A 22222-nucleotide genomic window follows, 5' to 3' on the forward strand; every position below is an offset into this window, starting at 1 on the left:
AGCGATAAACTCCATAGTTTAAAGGAAGTCCAGCTACTGTAGAACTTCCTTTGAGGAAGTTCTACAGCTCGTGGCTTTTGTTGAACCATAGTATGGCTAAAAAATGTTATTAAATTCTTCGGTTTTAAATGCCAGAGAAAGAGAGAAGGAGGAAGAAAAGGCAGAGAGGTCAACCAGACTGAGTCCAGTTTGCTACCCTACATGTGGGAGGGGGAGTGAAAGAGAGAGAGAGAGAGAGAAGACATGTCTATATCACACTTTCACATGCACTAAGTTAGGTACAGGATGTCTACAGTCGGGCACTCAAGTCTGTTGCCTTCAGGTACTGAAGCGCTCGAATGGCTGTCTGGGCTAATGAACTGCAAGGCCAGGCTCCCAAGACCTTTGCTTCTGTGAATGGCCTATCGTTTAGTCTATTCAAGGCACACTGGAGAGTCTGACGTTGGTTATCGAAGCAAGAACAGCGGCACAGAAGATAACTGATGGTCTCTTCACATTTGCACTTAGCGCACATTGGTGAGTCTGCCATTCCAATACAATAGTTGTAGGAGTTAGTGAATGCTACTCCTACCCACAGCCAACACAGCAGTGTTGCGTCACACCGTCAAAGGTTTGCTGGTAATTTCAGTATCAGTGATGGGTCGAGGCTGTACAAACGACGGTTAGAGTTCTGTGGTGTATGCCAGTAATTGAACGTGATGGTACGAGCGAGACTACGAAGCTCTCTTGCAGCGTTGACTCTCGATAAAGGTATAAGGAGTGTCGGTGCTCCAACCTGGGCACATTGGGCAGCATCATCGGCGATGATGCCGCAATGTCCTGGTAGCCACTGAAAGATTATATCGTGTCCTCGTTCAGAAGCGCAATGGCAAATTTCGTTGATTTGGGACACCAGCTGTTTGTAATTACCACATTGTAAACCTCACAAGCTTTGGAGGGCTGCTTTCGAATCACAAAGTATTGCCCATTCGCTACGTGGTTCTTTTTCAATGTATTCGACAGCAGCATGAAGAGCGGCCAGTTTGGAACCTGTAGATGTTGTTACGTGTGAAGTCAAACTTGATGATGACTGATTCAGATGGTATAAAAATGGCACCCGTCAAACTTTCCAAGATTGAACCGTCCGTTTAAACATGGATTTGGTTAGCGGTGGAACAATGCAAAAGTTTCAATGTGATCTGCTTGAGAGCTGCGGTGGTCAGGCTAGTCTTCTTCGCAATTCCTGGAACAGCAAGGTACACAAGGAGGCTTTTTTAAGCACCGCAAAGGGGATGGCATTCTTGTTGCGGGCGAGTATCTCAATGAGAAAGAGTGCTGGTTAGCTGCAACTAATCTGGAAAACGCTGCCTTGGGTCTTTTCTCAGGCAAGCGAGCGAGATGGTGCTCAGGGGACTCTGGATATATGACGAACATCCGCCCGGAGTGCGTCGACAGCTATGCAAGTCGTTACTGGGTGGTCTCCCGCAGTGGCAATTGTTGCTACAGTTGAAGCACATCGAGGTAGCCCCAGACATGTTTGAAGGGCTTGGCCTTGAATGCTCTGTAGGACACAGATGTTAGTTTTGTTAGCATTGGACAGCACTGGTGTGCTACATCACAAGTATCCTAGGAAAAGTGTCCTGTATAGCTGAAGCATAGATGCCACAGATGTGCCCCACATTTTACCAGCAAGAAACCTTAGTATATGGGCGATAGAGGTAAGCCTCTTCTTCAAGTATGAGATGTGGGGGCTCCTTGAAAGGTCCCTGTCGATAATAACACCTAGGAATCAGTGGTTTTAAATGCCAAAACCACAATCTGATTGTAAGGTACACCATGGTGAGGGACTGCAGATTAATTTTTACCATTTTACCATCTGAGATTCTTTAACGTGTACGTAAATCTAAGTACACAAGCGCTTTTGCATTTCGCCCCCATCAAAATGTGGCCGCTGGGCCCAGGATCAAACCCGCAAGGCCATAGCCACTAGAAGACCATGGCGGGTGAATCACAGTATGGCTATGGAAGTGGCCAGCTCCACAACAGTATGTGAAGCAAAGCTTGGGGAATGGAAACCAAATCTTTCTGGGGTGGTGGGCAGGGCAAAACGGCTGTGCGCAGGTCGCTTACCATGCGTTTTGCTTTCACCCTTCAGGCGTTGCTGCTGTCAATTGGCGGTGCGCTGTTCCCTGCTGTTGCCTCAGCTTCGTTGCTACCAGCGTCTAAGGCTACAAGAATTGATGTGGACCAAGGACACATCTACAACGTCATCAAGGCTGCTCCATTCTTTGCTTCAATCCATTGCTCTGTGACGTCACAGAAGGCCCTGCTATAAAGACTGTAGCGTTCTGGACCATCTTCAATGGGCACAGCAAAACGGCTGAGCAAAGGTTGCTTACCATGCATTTTGCTTTCACCCTTTGGGTTAGTTATGGCTCTTGTCTACGTAGTGATAACCGATTTCTCGTTGTTATGCCATGCCCACGGAAGTGCTTGTATATTGCAGATGATTGTTGTTGTGTTTGTAAATTGCTGGTTTACGGGGATGTGGAAGAAAACCTCTGACCTACTGTAGAGATAATACTGCACACTCTTGTAGAAGGTCAACAGTCAATTAGGTCAGATATTTCAGACTTAAGAACACGCCTTGAGAACACAGAGAGACTCAGAGTTTTGGTGTATGTTTAACAGACCTCGAAGGCAAAGTAAATGAGATGCAGGGAAAGATTACCTCGATTTAAGTTGTAAGCCCAGCTGTTATGGCAGAAGAATCTCCACTCTAAGCATGAAAAATTAGGGGATTTGGAGGACAGAAGCCCCAAATCGAACTTAATCACTTTTGGAATCCCAGACACACCTGACGAAACAGAAACAACCCTAACAAACAAAGTTATAAAGGGAATTTTTCACGATAAACTAGGCTACCTGTTCATCGGTTGCGCAAATTCATAGACTAGGAAGGCCGAAATCAAATCAAATATTGCAATTGTTTTGAGTACCTTTTCCCTGATTCATGTGAAACAAAAAAAGGGTGTCTTGCGTTGTATACCAGTGCTGTTGTATGGCATTTTTTTTGCTTTATATATTTTTTTGTTTTTCTTTTTTCCTGTTTTTCCCATGCTCGTGTGTGTATATCATACAATCCACTTCCTGTTTGGGCCTGTGCAAAGGCCTACAGTATTGTTAAATAAAATAAAAAAATAAAAATCAACCAATTATTCTTTCTTTTCAGGATTTCCGCAAAAAGCAAGCTGTCTTGTCAAATGCAAGAAAATTAAAAGGAATGGATACGCACATTCCGCAGAATTACTGTGCAGACAGGTTAAGGAAACTCAGGTTGCTTTGGGCTAATGATAAATGCAAAAGAGAGGCCAAGAAAAAGGTATTGCTTGGAAGCAATAAACTCCCAATAGGTGACAAAATTTTCCTGTGGGATGACACGTTGAACACTCTGAAAGAAGTGCCGAATTCAAACAGACTATCTTCTCGCTAACAATCAAAGCCTCGCCAGTTATGTTTGCTGTGTCTGAACGCTCACAGCATCGTACATAAAAAAGATAAGCTTGAAGATCTTCTGCTGCTATATGCACGTCATCTTTGCATAATCACCAAAACCTGGCTGAACAAGTCTATTCATGATGACGAAATAGTTCCTCCAGCTTATCAATTGTGTAGAAGGGACAGAGGTGCTCATGGCGGTGTTGCAGTCATTGCAAAAAACGGAATAGAAGTAGTACAAGTTTTCATTGAAATCCACAATCACGAGAGCTTATTCCCGATAGTGGCATTGTCAGGAATAACGTTTTGTATTGTCACAGTCAATCGATGCCCTGATGCTAATGATGATTACACAATTCAATTACTAGACTATGAAATCGTAAAGCTACAAGGCAGAAACCTAATACTCACAGGTGACTTTAATCTGCCAAATATTAATTGGAACAATCTCAGTTAAGGATGTTCCGCTTCTGAAGACTCAATTCTTGACATTATTCTTTCTCTTAACCTCGAAGAACTAATGAAAGTGAACACAAGAGCGAATTCGATTATTGACCTTATGTTCGTTTGTGAAATCTTCGATAGTGCACATGTGACAGTTGAGACCGAAATCTTGATAGCAAGAAAGAAACTTCTGTAAAAAATGTAGTTAAGGATTTCGGTCAAGCAGATGATGTGGCAATAACAGACTACTTGCGGTCCAAGGTATACTGTTGAAAGCGCCATGGCAGATGTTTCATAATACTGCGACATACTATGTTGAAAATTTTATCCCATCGAAATGCGTTTGCAAACGTCATTCAAATTCATGGATTAGCAGAGAGATAATTCCTTGTAAGCGCAAAATAAAACAGCCGAGAAAGAAAGCTAACAGGAACAGAGCATTTTACTCATCTTAAAAATAATTTATTGACTAAGATTAAGCAAGCTAGACATAACTTTTTTAGCAACAGTGTGGAAAAGTTTATTAAAAGTGACCCTTCTAAATTCTGGCCATTTCTGGTCAAACTAGAACAGAATTATCGAAAATAAAGGTTGGTGGCTGTACACTGATAGACCCTTGTCGCATAGTGGAAAATTTTAATCACTACTTTCAAAGTGTACTTTCGGAGCTAGACTAAACTGAGCATAGCGCACCCACATGTATTGTGCACATGAAATTGTAATCACACGCGAAGGTGTTCTGGCGATGGTTTTGAATATCAATGTAAAGAAGGCTAGCGGACCAGAGGGCATCTCTAATTTATTCTTAAGGCACTATGCTGCACAGATTTCCGAATTTCTTACGGATATTTTTAACTTATCACTGAGATCATATGAAATACCATGTGATTGGCGAATAGGCCCACATTGTTTCAATACATAAAAAAGGGAGTCGCCTGCTGGTTACTTTCACCCAGTTTCTATCACCAGTCAATGTTGTAAGCTGTTGGAGCATGTTATAATAAGTTACCAGCAGAAATCCCTTGTTGAACATAAGATACTCTCCGTTTACCAGCATGGTTTTAGGAAAGGTCCGTCTACAGTCATGCAATTAGTCGCAACAGTTCATGAATTTTTTTTAGTGTTCTTGATATGTATGCCCAAGTGGATGTTTTGTTCTTGGATTTTTCTAAGGCGTTTGACAACGTGCCTCATAGTAAATTATTGTTGAAGTCGCAGTACATTGGTCTACCGTCCAACACTGTAGGATGGATTGCTGCATATTTTAAAGACAGACAACAATTTGTGTAAGTGCAAAATTATTCATCCAGCATGCCATCAGTTACCTCCAGAGTTCCCCAGGGAAGTGTACTGGGACCATTGTTGTTCTGAATTTATATAAATGATTTAATAGATGTCTCACCAGATGATGTTTCAATCGGGTTACTTGCAGATGACTGCGTTTTTAAAAAGATCTTGTGCACAGACGACCATAATTGTCTACAGGCAGCTCTCCAGGCAATTGATAGCTGTGTAGAGTGGAGCGGAGCATGGAGCTAAACAGGCAAAAAACTGTTCTACGCATCACAAGAAAAAGAAATCCCAGCATATTCATGTATCATCTCGGCAGGAGTGCGATTTGAGAACTTGACAAGTATAAGTACTTAGAAGTCACCCTTATGAAAAATCTATCATGGGCCATACATATCATGGACACTTGTAGTTCTGCTTTTCAAAAGTTGTTTTCTTAAAAGAAAGCTTAAAGATGCCCCTGTGAATAAAAAGCTTTTAGCATATTGATACAAGGCAGAAACATCTTTAAATAACGCGCGCAGGTTCGTGCGCACCCTAAGAGGACTACGGCGTATTGGAGAAAAAGACGATGAAATAATGGCACGTGTTCTCACCGTACGCACTTGCCTCGTAGGTGGCCATTGTCGGCGTGTACAAGAAGAAGTGAAATGACACTCGAGGAAGAAGAAGAAGAGGACATTCTTGATCTCCTGTTTAGAACGCGGCAGTCTTTTTTTTATTTACCCCCAGGGCACAAGTTAGCCCACAATAAATAGTTGATATGATGTGATAACTTTATATGGAATCCGGTGGTTGGGAGGCCTGGGCCTGGGGCCGCCTAGATGGCCACTGGGAGCTGCTGCTCCCGTGTGGCTTCCTTGGCTCACTGGACGGCCCAAAGTTGGTCTTGGAGTTCTCAGCTGAGCAGCACGGCTGACCACTGCGCCCGTAGATTTTCTGGGGAGACTGCCATTTTATTTTGGTATATTTCACATCCCCACAACATGTGTTGAAGGGTGGCGCTAACAGACTTGCATAGCTTGCACATATCGCTCTCGTATATATCGGGGTGGAAATTCTTTAGTTGCACGGGACTCGTATAAGTTTCTGTTTGTAGTCACCTCCGAGTAACGGACTCAGCTCTGTTCAGTTTAGTGTGAGGCGGTGGTAATACTCGCCTCCGATTTTGATAGAATTTGGTAATATCGCTAAATCTTAATATATCTTTTTCTCTCCAGATTTCCTCCTCCGCATTCTCTTGAACGATGGAAGTCACTCTTTGCTCAGCTCGGCGAGTAAGATCTTGAGCTTCGCGGTGTACTACCTCGTTGAGGTTGACTGCGGGAATGTCTGGAGTCGTATGCGCTGGGAACCAGAGCAATTGCCTGCCGTTCTTCTCTGCATTGGAGAATTTTGCTTCATTGACTCTGATGATGTGCCATGCCTCAGGAGAGATCCTACCTTTTGCATAATTTCTAATGGCCACTTGAGAATCGCTAATGATGTACTGAGCATTCGTGGAGACCAATGCTAGTGCAATGGCTACCTCCTCTGCTGTCTCGGAATGTTTGGTATTAACTGATACACTTGTAAGGGGTTTTTGGGTGTGATCTACGATTACTGCTACATAGCTATTTCTGTCTGGGTGTTCAGCCACGTCTACGAAGGTTGCTCTGTCGTCTGACCCAAAGCTTCGGATAATTTTCTCTGCTCTACTCTTGCGTCTGCCGTCGTTGTAACCTGGATGCATGTTCTTAGGTATATTCGGTACTAGGAGTTTGTCACGAATTTCTCTCGTTATCTTCCTCTTTTCCCCGTATAGATTGTGGCAATTCATTCCTAGTTTGCTTAGTATATGACGTCCCGTTTTGTTTTTGGTTAGTCGCTCTGCTTGAGATGTTTGTTGTGCTTCTATGAGTTCGTCCAGTGTGTTGTGGAGTCCTAACTTTAGAAAGAGATCCATGCTCGTACTGATGGGAATCCCTAGTGCTAATTTGTATGATTTTTTTATCAGGTTGTTAATTTTATGCTTTTCAGCTGCAAACCAATTGCGGAAGGCTGCCATGTATGTGATCTGACTGATTACGAATGATTGTGTCTGAACTTTAACTGTTCGTTACAATTCTAGTGGAGGTGCTGGGTAATGATTTCCAGCCCAATTCGAGTTGGAGAAAGCAGCCCGGAGCCACGCCATTTCAGACCCAATGAGCTCACGCCTGTCCACCAGCGCACGAGCCGTCGCCTACGTGGTGAGCCGCCCGAGTTTCCCTTTTGCCAGAGCAAACTATAGTAGCAGCAGCAGACAATACTGAAATGACATCCCAGACAGCCTCAACCCACATCGTCGTTGATTAGGCGCAGACGCCCAAGCCTTTTCACGGAGACACCGTAGAAGAAGCCGAGGACTGGTTGGAAGGCTTCGAGCGTGTCGCGGACTACAATGGATGGGACAAAAACCGGAAGCTCCGCAACGTTTACTTCGCCTTGCAACACTGTGCGCGAACGTGGTTTGAAAACCATGAAACTGTCCTCCGGTCATGGGATGACTTCCGACAGGAGCCGTTGGCCACGTATCAGAGCACAGACGCCGGGAAAGAGCTGAAGCCGCTTTGCAAGCAAGAAGCCAACAAAACAACGAAAGCATGGCAATGTATCTTGAAGATATGTCCCACTTATTCCGCTGGCCCGATCCAAGCATGAGCGAGGACAAGAAGCTTCGGCACCTGATGCACAATGTGAAGCAGGAGCTTTTTGCCGATTTGGTTTGCAGCCCTCCACGTACCGTCACCGAATTCACTCCGAGGCGACAACTATGGACCCGGTGGGCAGGTGCACTTCTAGAATTGAAATACGCGGCTTTACATACGTCGCCAGTTTCATTGTCCTGTCAGAATGCTCAAAGGATTTAATTATTGGAATGGACTTTTTGCAGGCAAACGGTGCAGTAATCAACTTGCAGAAATCCTGTGTGTCGTTTTCACCGAAGCACGCCATCGCGATGTTCGAGTGTGAAGAACAGTTTGATGCACTTCAGATTATAGACGATGACGTTACGATACCCTCAAGATCCAGCACAGCTGTCGCTGTACGAAGCACCGTATTCAGCAACTATGAAGGAATAGCAGACAGTAACACAGGGCTCTTACTCGAAAAAGGGATCTGCATGGCAAGGGGTCTTGTTCGGCTGCGTGATGCGTGTTCGAATGTCTTCCCGACTAATTTTGGAAATGAAGTCCAGCATGTTGCAAAGGGAACCGTCATTGCCAGCCTTAACGATTACAAACAGATTATGGATTTGAACCCTTCCGATGCTGCACTATTGCATTCTGACAACGTAGACTCCATACTCACATCCATCACCATCGAAGCAGCACTATCACTGAGCCAGAAGCAGCAAATTGAGAACCTTGTACGAGAATTCGCCTTGTGTTTCTCAACGACATCGAAAGTCCAGCGAACATCATCAAGCACCACATCATTGCCGATGAAGCTGTGAGGCCTATTTGCCAGCAACCCTACTGAGTGTCACCGAAGCAGAGAGAGATCATCAGCAAACAAGTCAAAGAAATGCTTAGAGACAACATAATTCAACCATCGATCAGCCTGTGGGCTTCGCCTGTGGTGCTGGTAAAGAAAAAGGATCAGACCTTGCGCTTCTGCATTGATTATTGAAAGCTAAACGTCATCACAAAGCGGGATGTCTATCCACTTCCGAGGATCGATGACACCCTCGATAGATTACGGGATGCGAAATTCTTTTCTTCTCTCGACCTCAAAAGCGGATACTGGCAAATAGAAGTGGACGAACGAGATCGCGAGAAGACAGCATTCGTCACACCAGACGGACTATACGAATTCAAGGTACTTCCGTTCGGCCTCTGATCCGCACCTGCCACCTTTCAGCGGATAATGGACAGTGTGCTCTCCGGTTTAAAGTGGCAGTCCTGTCTGGTTTATCTTGATGATGTCGTGATTTTTTCTACCACCTTTGTTCAACATGTAGAAAGACTAAGGACTGTGCTCAAAGCTATTAGTTCAGCAGGGCTGACGATAAAGTCACAAAAATGTCACCTCGGCTTCCATGAGCTGCTTTTCCTCGGCCATGTGATTAGCTCCGAAGGCATCCGTCCTGACCCTGAGAAGACCGCAGCAGTAGAAAAGTTTCCTAGACCAACCGATAAAAAGGCCATTAGGCGATTCCTAGGACTTTGCGCCTACTACAGGCATTTCGTAAAAAATTTTTCGAAGATTGCCGAGCCGTTAACGCGATTAATGAAAGAAGATATGCCTTTCATCTGGCTAAGTGAACATGAAGCTGCATTCAATGAGGTACGACAGCGACTTCAAAACCACCTGGTCCTTGCGCACTTTGATGAGGAAGCGGAAACAGACATCCACACAGACGCCAGCAATTTAGGACTCTGTGCCGTCCTCGTTCAATGGCAAAACGGAGAAGAAAGAATGATTGCATACGCTAGCAGCACTCTTTCGAGGGCTGAAACCAACTATTCAGCCACAGAAAAAGAATGCCTCGCAGTAACATGGGCCACAGGAAAATTCCGACCATACTTATATCGTAGACCATTCCGAGCAATCAGCGGCCATCACTCATTGTGCTGGCTTGCAAACCTGAAAGATCCTTCTGGACAACTTGCTAGATGGAGTCTGAGGCTGCAGGAATACGACATAACGGTCATGTACAAGTCAGGTCGGGAGCACAGCGACGCTGATTGTTTATCACGTGCGCCGGTCGAATCTGCTCCTGTGAAAGATGGACACGACTTTCCGTTTCTTGGAGCTGTGACCACATCTGAGATGGCCAAACACCAACAGTCTGATGCCAAGTTGCTCCTACTCATCAGGCACCTCGAGGGACACCCCTTCCATGTTCCACGAGTTTTCTGCCGGGGACTGTCATCGTATGTGACGAGAAATGGCGTCCTGTACAGAAGAAATTTTGAGCACAGCACAGAGAAATTGCCACCCGTCGTTCCTTCAGCTTTGCGATCCGAAAACTTGGAAGCCTGTCACGATAACCCATCAGCAGGGCACCTCGGAGTGAGCAGAACGTTCACCCGAATTCATGCTAAGTACTACTGGTCAAAGCTATTGAATTCAGTACAGCATTATGTACGAACATGTCAGGATCGCCAAAGACGCAAAACACCTCCATTAAAACCCGCAGACCTCCTTCAACCAACAGAACGCCCAGGAGCCCCATTCGAACAAGTAGGAATGGACTTGCTCGGTCCCTTTCCGACATCGTCATCAGGGAAACGATGGATTGTAGTAGCGACGGATCACCTAACCCGATATGCCGAGACATCCTCTCTAATCAGTGGAACGGCCGTTGAAGTGGCTGAATTCTTTGTCACCAGGATAGTATTACGACACGGTGCCCCTGCAATTATTATCACAGACTGAGGCACTTCGTTCACAGCCGGTTTGACCAATCCATTATGAAACTGCCTCATACCAGCCACAGGAAAACAACTGCCTATCACCCTCAAACAAATAGGTTAACCGAGCGATTGAACATGACGCTCACCGATATGTTGTCAATTTACGTAGACTTAGAGCACCGTACATGGGACAAGATACTACCCTATGCAACATTCGCCTACAATACCGCATTGCAAGAGACCACTCAAGTAAAGCCATTCCAGCTTGTTTTTGGTCAAACAGTTACCACACCCTTGGATGCAATGCTGCCTGTCAGCGAGAGTGCAGAACAGAACCCCGACATCAGCGACTTTACCCAGAGGACTGAAGAAGCATGTCAGCTGGCGCGACATCGCCTTCAACAAAGGCAGCGCATCGACGGAGACCGATACAACTTGCGGCGAACAGAAGTCGAGTATGCACCAGGCGACAGAGTATGGGTGTGGACTCCTGTGCCGACGCGCGGCCTGTCTGAAAAGCTTTTGCGCCATTATTTTGGCCCTTACCGAGTGCTTCGCCACATCAGTTCCTTAAACTACGAAGTTACGCCAGAAGGACAAGTGAGCTCATCACGATGCCGGCATCGCACAGAAACTGTACATGTGGTCAGACTGAAGCCATATTATGACAGGCAGTGAATATTCTACCAAACATCTATTCTGTGCCATATACCACTTTACTATGGACAACAGCTTGTGAACAATTTCGTCGCTTTACGCATCGGGACGATGCATTTTGGAGGGGGGATAATGATACAAGACAGAAACATCTTTAAACAACGCTCGCAGGTTCGTGAACCCCCCAAGAGGACAACGGCGCATTGGAGAAAAAGAAGAGGAAATAATGGCATGTGCTTTCGCCGCCCACACTCGCATTGTAGGTGGCTGTTGTCAGCGTGTACAAGAAGTGAAGCGACGCTCGAGAGAGAAGAAGAAGGCATTCCTGATCTCCTGTTTAGAACGCGGGAGTCTTTTTTTCATTTACCCCCACGGCACAAGTTAGCCCACAATAAATAGTTGTCTGAACTCCCTTAACTGTTGGTTACAATATAATGTATGTGCAAGGTCCAAGCTGGAATATGCATTGGTACTGTGGGATCCCTACATAAAGAAGGACACTGAAAAATTGGAACACATTCAAAGAAAAGCAGTAAGATTTATATACACTAAATATAGAAGACTAGATTCTCCTTCCTTGCTCATGCAAGAACACCAGATTCCAACGTTACAAATACGCTGGAAAATAAGTCGACTTTTCTTCCTTCATAAACTTGCTTCAGGAAAAATCTCGGTAAAGCTTCCAAATTGCACACAGCAGGCTACTACCAGGCAAACAAGGCATACAACACAACACACATTGGCTCCAATTTTTGCAAAAACAAGCTCCTCTAAGAACAGTTTTTTCCCTAAAACAGTGAAAGAATGGAACAAATTACTACAAACCACTTTCAAATGAAACGACTTCCCCACTAAACTGGAATGTATTTTTTTGCAAGCAGCAAATGTGCCTTAAGTTGCAATGTGTTCTCGATTTGTGAACTTCCTTTGCGATAAAAGATCAGAGTTGAAATGGTAGTCTCTGCCTTCATGTTTTTTTTTCCTGGTAACTTATTTGTAATTATTTGTAATTTGTAAGGATAAGGCGCTTCCTGTCTTTTGTTCCTTCTTTGTGCGCCTTGTCCTGTCTTTTGTTCCTTCTTTGTGTGCCGTTACCGTTGGCGCTTCAGTTTTTGAAAGCTATGCACCAACCAGCCCCACAACGTGTTTTACTTATTTGTAAGCTTATTTGTACTTTTGCACGTGTAACTTTTATGTTCTGGTTTTCGCCCTTTTTTTTGCTAACTTGACTATGGTTGAATTAGAGGTAGACCTTTGTGACAATAAAAATAATTATTCTTTGTTATTGTCCCGCCGTGGTGGCTTGGCGGCTTTAGTGTTGCGCTGCTAAGCATGAGGTTTGGCATTGAAATGCGGCTGCTGCGGCTGCATTTCGATTGGAGGCCAATGAATACTGCAGGCCAATGAATTTGCCTGCAGTATGGTTAAGTGAATAAATAAAAATAAAACATTCTCTGGCCTTTAGGTACTTTTGGAGATAGTTTCACTACTGCGAGATTTATCATGACTCGGCACCAGACGTGTATGCATATAAGGTCAACGTATTTGGTCTGTTCCAAGCACGCTATCTTCACAATTCGCCAAGAGCACTGTCAGCTGTGTACTTTGACATGTGCAGTGCCGAGTCTCGCGATATCCCACAAAAGTGAAACTATCTTTGAAAGTTATCGCCAGAGAATGCCGCCCCTGTTGAGAGACTTGGCTGCATTTCGGGGTTTGTCCTGAACACAGCCAAACAACATCTTATTACTTGTCTGCCTCCCATACGTAGGAAGCCTTCACCTGAGCACTAATGAAAAGTGCAGCTGGTGCCAGATCAGCCAGGGCTCATGCTTGTTTGTTGTTACCGCACGAAAGTTCACCATATGGGTGAAACTTGTGGTTGCGAGTCTCATCAGTACAATGCACGAATGGACAAATGATGCCCCTGCAGCTACCACACCTCGATTAGAAACGTTCTTACATCTATGGAATATGAGTCTACAGGCTTCACCAGTCCTGCACAGTAGATTCCTTCTGTATGTGTGGATCCACAACGTGGGCATGCATAATGTAGGGATTCGTTCTGTTGAATTCTATGCCCCTTTTATCATCCAACATTCCTGGCTAGCTGACACCAGTAATGATGCAGGCAGAGTGCTGCTTTGACCACTGACAAAGCACGACAAGGAATCACATTGGAAAAGAATTGTTACATTCTCCTGGCCATGGATTATGCCGCACTCACGGTGCTGCGCGAGCACTAACCTGACAGAAGCAAGAAGAACGAGTCTTACCACAGGAAAGCCCTCCACTTCAATTTGAGCTGATGCAATGCTAAGAACAAAGATGGCACTTCTTTCTTACGCAACAAAGCGAGAATCAAGAAGGCATACAGTCTTTTCGAGTAATTTTGCTGCCATCCATGTCTCTGAGTTGCTCTGGCAAAGGGCATCTGAAGGCAGACGGCCACCCTAGAAAAACACTGGCTTCATAAATATACCTGTAAACCTCTAACGAGACTCAAGCAAGGCAGTTTTCACAGGAAGACGGAGACTTGAAGTCATGAACAATTTTGACAAGGAAAGTTGTCCTTGTCAGGAATGATAATGTGGGAACAGCCACCACCACTGTAAAATTGGTAATGAAACCCACACATAGTGCAAAAGTTGTGGGTTTAGATTCCACCTGCACTAGGTTGTTGTCTTGTCCATTTTTATTTCCTGTTAGCTAATCATATCCTGAGATTTTAACATAGTGCAAAACGACGAGAGGCCGGACAAAGAAAGACACAGACACAGCACTGATTCAGAACTAAAGTTTATTCATCACAAATTAAAAGGTACAATTAAATTCTCAGATGCTTTTCTTGGCTTCTGTTGGTTTCATATTGTTAGAAATTTACTTGTACAGCAACCAAGAATGAATTCTGGGGTTTTACATGCCAATACCACGATTTGATTACGAGGCACACTGTAGTGTGGGACTCCCGATTAATTTTGATCACCTGGAGATCTTTAACAAACCCCCAATGCACGGGTGACGGGCGCTTTTACATTTTGCTCCAATCGAAATGCAGCGGCATTTCAATCTGAAACCTCATGCTTAGCACCACAACACCAAAGCTGCTAGGCCACCACGGCGGGACAATAAAGAATAATTATTTTTATTGTCACTTAAGAAAACAGTACATGGGCCAAGTTTGCCTTTCTCTTCAATTTTCCCTAATTAAAAAAACGTTTGGCACACACCTTCAGGTTCTGGTCACTTAAAAGAATGTATTACAATTTCTGTGCTAGCAGTGCTGTTTGTGAAGACAATCTTTTATTACAAGTGTGGAGTCAGTTTTTATAGCCCGCAATTGGTTTCGTCTAGTCATCTATTTTTCATAATGTCTGTTCATGTCTTGATGTTACTCATTTTTGGAGAAGCTAAATTTCTTGACTTTTTGCAATGTGCTGACACACTACTTGCACTAGCTTTCTTTATCTGTATCTGTACCCACTTCCTGTATGAGCCGGAGAAGGCTTACAGTATGAGTAAATAAAAAAAAACTTTTTGCCACTGATGACAGGTTGCTATTTGTTATGTACTAGTACTAAAAAACCCTACCGAAAAGCCATCAAAGGTCTTCGTTATTGATAAACCTTTGACATGTTCCGTGAATACTTGGAGGCACTTTTTTACTTGGTTGTAGTTTACCACACCATATTACATTAAGTTTCTGCTAATATGATTACCATCGAAGCTTTGTTACCCTGTTCTACATTTCCATTCTGCTGTGTTCGTGAATGGCTGTTGCCTTTTATATTGTCGAAGGTATAGTACTTACAAACTGGTTTACTCCAAGTGTTGTGAATTTCAAAATATAATCATACTTCATCAATATCTGTCTGGGAGTCTACTTATTACAGTCCAAGAACTTTCTTTTGCATGTGCTGTACTAACAGTTAGGGAAATCACTGCCAACCAGGCTAGCGAAATTGCGATATGTGATGCTGTTGTGCCAGCATATGCAGATAGCGAGAGTGCTGGGTTCTTTCTCATATTTTTTACGTGGCAAAGTCAGCATTTATCGACCATGGCGACAGCGCAATTATGGATCCTTATCATGACCAGTTTAGGTTTCATTTGTACATTGACCAGTTGTCAAAACCACATTGTTACTTCCAAATCACAAATTGCATGTCGAACTACCCTCGAGTGTGAAGAGTGGGAACAGCCCGGTACTCTCACTTGTTAGCTGCAGTGCCAGGTGTTGTAATTTTGCCACCCGAATCACTGGTTAGTCACGCTGATCTTTCTCTGTTGCGACTGTACAAAAACTGAAGCTAAGCTGCAAAAGCAAGTGCAAAATAACGAACTGAATTCTCCACGACGGCTTGTAAAAGTCTTAAAACTGATTTCCACAATGAGTACGACGAGATGCCTTAGGAATTTCTAAATCTCTTTTCTACAATAGCTTTTTTTGCAACATTTCTAAAACCAGATTTCAACCTGCTATAAAATGGACTCAAGCCGGACATTAGACTAGATATGCAATGTTTTCTACAGTATGAGCTTCTATCCCACGTCTTCTTTCAGACAGTTTTATTGTCTTGGATAAACGGTGAAAAAAACTTCACGTACCCCGTTTGTGCTACCTGGGCTATAGTCAAAAATCTTAACCAGACTTCAAATGCACCTTTATAAAAACCCAGAACAAAAGGGCAGACAGAAAAGTAGCAAGACAGTGCTGTCTTGTATCGCCTTCCCCTCTCATTCTTCACACTTTTCTAAAGAACCCTTACTAACTTGCTGGAATTTGAACTCTTCTGTAGGCTTCAAATGCTTTAAAACGCTGTTTCAGCCCCACTGAACCAATCGTCAATGAAAGTGCCACCTCCAATTACTGTCATCACCAATTGCCAAAAGAAGAGCCACCTCGTACGAGTGTTGTCCTAGATAAGATAATCTCAGCTGGGGCCTGATCTTAGGTGGCCTTGCTCAGTTGGCTAAGCAAAGCTTAGAACTTTCTATGTATTCTGTATTTGCTACAGCTGTTTTGCCCATTGTGCGAGATTAGTGCAGCAGGAGCTCAATGTGAACAGTGACACACATGATCAAGGCGACATATTTTTTAAAGGCAAAGCCTAAATAAAAAAAAGACACATAACTATTGACATTTAGAGCAATTAGGATAAGTGATATGCCACATCTTGCAACACAGAATTGACTTTTCTTTTTTCCCCAGCATTACTGAAATGCAGTTGATAAAGAACTGCAGTCCCACATAAAAGTGAGACAGTTGACAGAACTAAATGTGGTCACTGGCAGCTGAAAGGAGCACATGTGACATGTGAATAAACGCTAGCCCACTATTCAGCACTAATGTACAACAGGAAAGACACTTGCCTGACAGTGAATGAAGGCACACTCTGTTCCTCCGAGTCATGGAGATGAACTACCAGTGGTGGATACCCATTCACCGTCAGTGTCAACATCAATTTGTTTTCATCAAAGACGACTCTGATCATGCCAAGACGGGGCTCTTCGCGCATGGAAACAAAGTAGTCATCTTTTACAAGGAGCATTTGCCTGAAAGTAAAAGTCACCATTTCAAAAGGAAGCTACAGGAATAATGTTTTGCAGCATTGCACATCATCTTGTAAGCAAAGACGGAGTACCAAGGCACCTTTCTTGTTGACAGAACAATCAGTGGTGTTGAGGCTATATCGAATTACAGAATTCAAGACACATCAAAAGTAGTGCAAACATGTCCAACACAATGTTAACAGCACTCATATCCACTGGCACAGAAACCAGTGGTGCTTAACCCATGAAGAACTCAAATGAGTCCTCCAAGCCACCTTCCCTAAGTGTCCACGCTTTAAAATATAAAGAAAAAAAAACACTTCAGCCTCCTACAACAGAGTTCCAAGCTTGCTGCGGTCAATGCATAATATGTTTGGTAATTTTTTTTTTATGGGCATTTACAGGATGCAAAAGGTATTTGAGTGCATGCTGAAGAATTCAGGAATAACAACAATATTTCGGAAAACATTTGTTAATCTAGAACCTCACTGATACAATTTCTGGGTGCCAACGTTCGCGACTGATAACACAAAAGCGACCCAATACAGTTATGCTCATTTTTACCAGTTCACACATTCCCGGAAAACATGACCCTTCGGTACCAACTTTCAGTACACCCACACACTGAAATCGTACAAGATGTTTTCAGGCAGCTAAATCCCCTGCAAACAAGAAAAGGCGCAAGGCATGCATGATCGGCAACAGTAGCCGGCTGCCGCAACAGCTTTCCCATGATACTCACCCACCAGTCGAGCATAAAAATGCTGGCACACACTCAGCTTCCTATTCCGGTACCAGCAAAACCGACAGGTGGTTGCACACCACATTCACAGCTATCACTGCTAACCGTATTGCAATAAGCATCTTCACCTATCTGTTCACAGCATGTGGGGCATAGTGCCATTGGAAAGTGCACTGCGCATACTTAATAGGCGACAACCCAAACTCGCCACCATTCCAAGCTGCAGGCGGCGCGAAGTGAGCATCGTGTTTTGCTCTAGCGACATCGTAGGCACTATATTCGCATCGTAGGCACTATATTCGCATCGTAGGCACCAGCATCGTAGGAGCCCCCCAGCAACAATCTCATTTCAATTTTTCCGTTGCCGTTTTAAAGCACTAGAGGAAAACGACAGCTTGCGTCTCGGGTTGGTCGGGCCCACAAGCTCCATGCAAGCCAACATCTCCTGCCCCCAAAGATTTGCACCGGGTGGGCATGTTAAAACTTCCTGCCAAAATGCTCCGCTCGAAGAAGCTGCTGACACAGACTGAATTTGAGGAGTGCAAACGTGAGCCTGCTGAAGCACGAAAACGACAACACGCAACTCGGGCCCCACGAGCTTGGCGTGCGTTGGCATCTCATGCCGCAACGATTCTCGCAACACTTCACATTACGTAGATATCAACTACAGTTGAGCGTTGAATTTTTTTTTTTTTTTTTTTTACTTCAGACCGTGCGTCCTCCCGGTTAAAACTGTATTATATACTATATGAAACTGTAAAAAGATCTATTATTTACATTTTTTACATTGGTTTTTTCACTGCTGTTTCCTAAGACTGCTCAATAAAATCGTCTTCAGCCTCAATACATGACTGACTTTGGCTTCAATAACGACTGCATGCTTGGATCAAGTGCTGTGTTTTCATGTCAGCCAGCGCTTCCACAATAGCAGCCTTTAGCCAGCTTTTAAAACTGCATGGCTGTTTATTCGATGCCCTCTCAGTGATGCCCTCCCCCATATAAAGCAGCATAGCAGGTCTAAATTATTGGGAACTAAGATGCCACAGAGAGGATGATGCGGCCATAGAAGTTCATAGCGAGCCACTCTTGGGCTGGGCAGGTGATGTGGGAGGAATAAGATCCACTACTTAAGAGCAACCCCTAATGATTGCATGCAAACAAGACCAGACTGATGACTTCGCCGCATGAAGCTGATCTGCCAAGAACATCAATGGCTCTTCAGGGCTCTCACTTATGATGGCCTCCACCTGCTGGAGAAACTCAACAGCCTGAATGACACTGTATCACATGCAGTGCTTGTTTCTCCTGTAGCAGATGACAATTGAGCATGACCTCTTGTCTCACTCCAAAAAGCAGGAGATTTCTCCACAGCCGAGAATGTGGCATTACCCAAATTGCTGCGGCCAGCATGTACGGTAACTAAGATTGCATGCGGCTTCATATCTTGTGTCAAACTAGAGGCTGCTATGCTAGAAAAAATATTGTAGGTATGTAACAAAGGGGTCAATGAATAAGAATTGCCTAGATGGATAGATTTAGAACTTAAATGTCCATAGCATACGAAGCAGTGTCCTCAAATGCCTCACCCACCCTGTACTTCAAACGACCTGCCAGAACATTATTAATTTGCTACTCAAGTCCTTTTTTCTAGAGAAAATAAAGATATATGCAGATTCATGTGATGACCCCAACAAGGTGACTAACAGACTACAATTACAGTCTTCAAATAATACAGGAGCATTATCCTTGAAAGGCATCTCACAGATCATGCATAGGCCAGGAAAAGTGTGAGAGTGTGTGTGTATACACACACACATATATATACAGGGTGTTTCAGCAAACACTTTCAAAAATATTTAAAGGTTGCCTGTGGCAGATAGCACAGTTCTAGTTCATGAGGTGGTCTACTCAAAGACACGGACACTACTAGCAAAAAAAATTGAAATGCATAATCGATTAATTAACAAACATCCCTGATGAAGTTAGCTAATTACCTTATGGCTCATATTACAATTTAGAAATTCTAGTAGGCGAGACTGCACAGTGTATGCACTTGAAAAAGAATTGTGTGGCTGACACCATTTACAAGATATGGACCATCAAACTTGCAGTAAAAATGCACTGTTGTTCCACTTGCTTAAAGGGACCCTCAAAACGACTTTGACGATTTGGTACAAACATACTGAGTTGTTAGAGTAGGTCCTTCTGATTATCAATTGATGCATGTAAGTGCTCCACGTAAAGTGTGTAATTTATTATAATGTTTTAAAAATGTACATCGCTGCCGATCGCAGCACATCGCTCGGCAAAATTTTAAGCCACCCCTAACCATATGACGCAAATTGCTTTAATGACATTAGTAGGGCGAGCTATCCGAATGGCTGTCCAGAGCGCATCGTGGATAATTTTTCCAACGTTATGGTGAGCAAGTGTTGTTTGCAATAGTTGAAATGTTAGTTAATTTGTTTCTATAAAAAGAAAGTAACAGAAAGAGAATGCACAAGAACAATTTCTCCCTACACTTGAGCACTTCTGGCACACAGCAAGCTTTATCTCCTTGTGTTACAACGTGCTCTGTTTTGATGAGAGCTCCGCGGTCAGTGCCGCTCAGTCTTTTTGCAAGCACCATGATTCGCCTTTGTTGCATTGTGGGCAACAAACATAGCGACTGGCAATATGTCAAGCTGCGACATCGTGTCCCTCTGCAAGGCCATAGACGAGCGGAGTGGCTGCAGCGCATCGGACTGTCGCTATCCAATCAGCGCCAGGATTTGCGCGTTTCCGTCCGTCACTTTACACCGGAGGATTACTACCACAATAGATAATAATAATAATATTTGGGGTTTTACGTGCCAAAACCACTTTCTGATTATGAGGCACGCCGTAGTGGAGGACTCCGGAAATTTTGACCACCTGGGGTTCTTTAACGTGCACCTAAATCTAAGCACACGGGTGTTTTCGCATTTCGCCCCCATCGAAATGCGGCCGCCGTGGCCGGGATACGATCCCGCGACCTCGTGCTCAGCAGCGCAACACCATAGCCACTGTTACGTTTCGCCTACGACGCGCGGTATAGCCGGCGCGGATGCAACGGATGCCGGGGCTTCGTTCAAAGCGGCGGACATTTTGGCCCGTTCGGCGCCGCCGATACGCCTCCCCGCCAAGCGCGTCCAGGCATGTTTCAATGCCACGTGTCTTCAAGAGTGCGTGTGTGTGTGTGTGCATGTTGGTGCCCACGCTTGTCAAAGCGCGGCAGCCGGGGAGAGGAGCTCCCCAAGTGTGAAGCGAGGAGGTCTGACCGGCGCCGGCCCGGCGGATGCGTCACTACACTCGTCCCAACATGTCTCTCAGCCTGTCCGTGCCGCGCATCACGTGCGCCTCTGACGAGGCGTTCCTTCTTCCCCTCGACTCCGAGAGTATAAGAACAGCTGCTCCCGGACGCCGAGGGGGGCTCCGATTTCTTCAGTTGAGTTACGTGCTCTCCCGTCTCTCCACTTCGGTCGACCTGACCGCCCGCTCTTTTGCGATGCTAGAATAAACAAGTTGTTCTGTTACCAGTCGACTCATGCTTTGCCGGGACCTTCGGATGCTTCCAGTTGTGCCCCAGGCCGCCAGGCCAACGCTACCCTTGGGGCTTGCGACCCAGGTGCAACAACAGGTGTCAGCGCTGAGATTCCAACACCACTGAGCAACCACGGCGGGTACCACAATAGAGTTTCACGAGTACGGTATTCTGGCAAACGCAAGCGAAAGAGGACAGGGCCTGGCCGTTTGATCGTGCCGTTTCACGAGGTGAGCAGAAGCATAAATGTGAATGGTCTGCACGGTGCAGCCACCTGGTGGCACAGAGCTCAACCAAACAACATCGTAGCAGTAACAAAATGTATTCTTCTTTGCTGCTGGTGTAAACTTTTCACTGGAGTGTAATCATTAACGCAATGTTTTTGTAAATATTTAAAATGTTTTACACTTGGTTAGAGCAATATTGGCTCTTTGTTTGGCTGGTTAAGCTCTAAGCCAAAATCTGGCTGGACCATACAGACCGATCAGGCCGCTCACGTATGTCTACACTAAATTTCCTTCATCAGCTTGAGTTTATGCCTCAACCCATCCGTCAAAACACCAAGCTCGCCTATGGTTACCGAAATACCAGGCACATTCGACGCTGGGACAGAATGCTCGCAACACACGCTGCTTCGATAGCTCTCGCTAGGGGTCAACTGCGAAACAGCTGGCAGAGAGTTTGGAGAGGCTTCATGCGCGCGCTCCTAGAGAAACAGAAGTAGACGACATGACATGCCATCATGATGCAGACCCAGTGAAGGCGGAGCTTAGCCCCGATCATTCGGAGAAAGAGTTGAGGAGAAAATGCGTGACTATGGAGGAGGATAACTTGTAATTGTCTGTAGCTCTCTTAATATGAGACACTTCACACAAATTGTGGTGCGAATGATTAACATTAGCTGTACCCTACACATCTACAAAATTTGTCCAAACAGTTTCAAGGGCCCTTTAACAAAATGTTTTATGCATTGAAGCACAAAATTAACTGCAACGCCAATGCATTTCTCCACAAAGTCCAGGTATTAATATCTCAGAACTGGCGTCATCCCGAGAATTTGTTCCAAGTGGATCTGCCTTCAAACTTGTTGGCCTTATTGGCCTCGTCAAAGTT

At 44.6% G+C, this 22222-nt stretch overlaps 1 protein-coding gene across 1 annotated transcript in view; it reads right to left on the minus strand.

The window, feature by feature from the left end:
- Positions 1–22222, minus strand: part of LOC142576573 (mitochondrial amidoxime reducing component 2-like) — a 41960-nt gene that overhangs the window by 12100 nt on the left and 7638 nt on the right. Inside the window, exon 3 of the mRNA XM_075686760.1 lies at positions 16626–16808. Coding sequence (XP_075542875.1) covers positions 16626–16808 — 183 coding nt within the window. The remainder of the gene's footprint in view (positions 1–16625; positions 16809–22222) is intronic.

This window comes from Dermacentor variabilis, chromosome 1 (assembly GCF_050947875.1).
Source record: "Dermacentor variabilis isolate Ectoservices chromosome 1, ASM5094787v1, whole genome shotgun sequence".
NCBI classification, from domain to species: Eukaryota; Metazoa; Arthropoda; class Arachnida; order Ixodida; family Ixodidae; genus Dermacentor; species Dermacentor variabilis.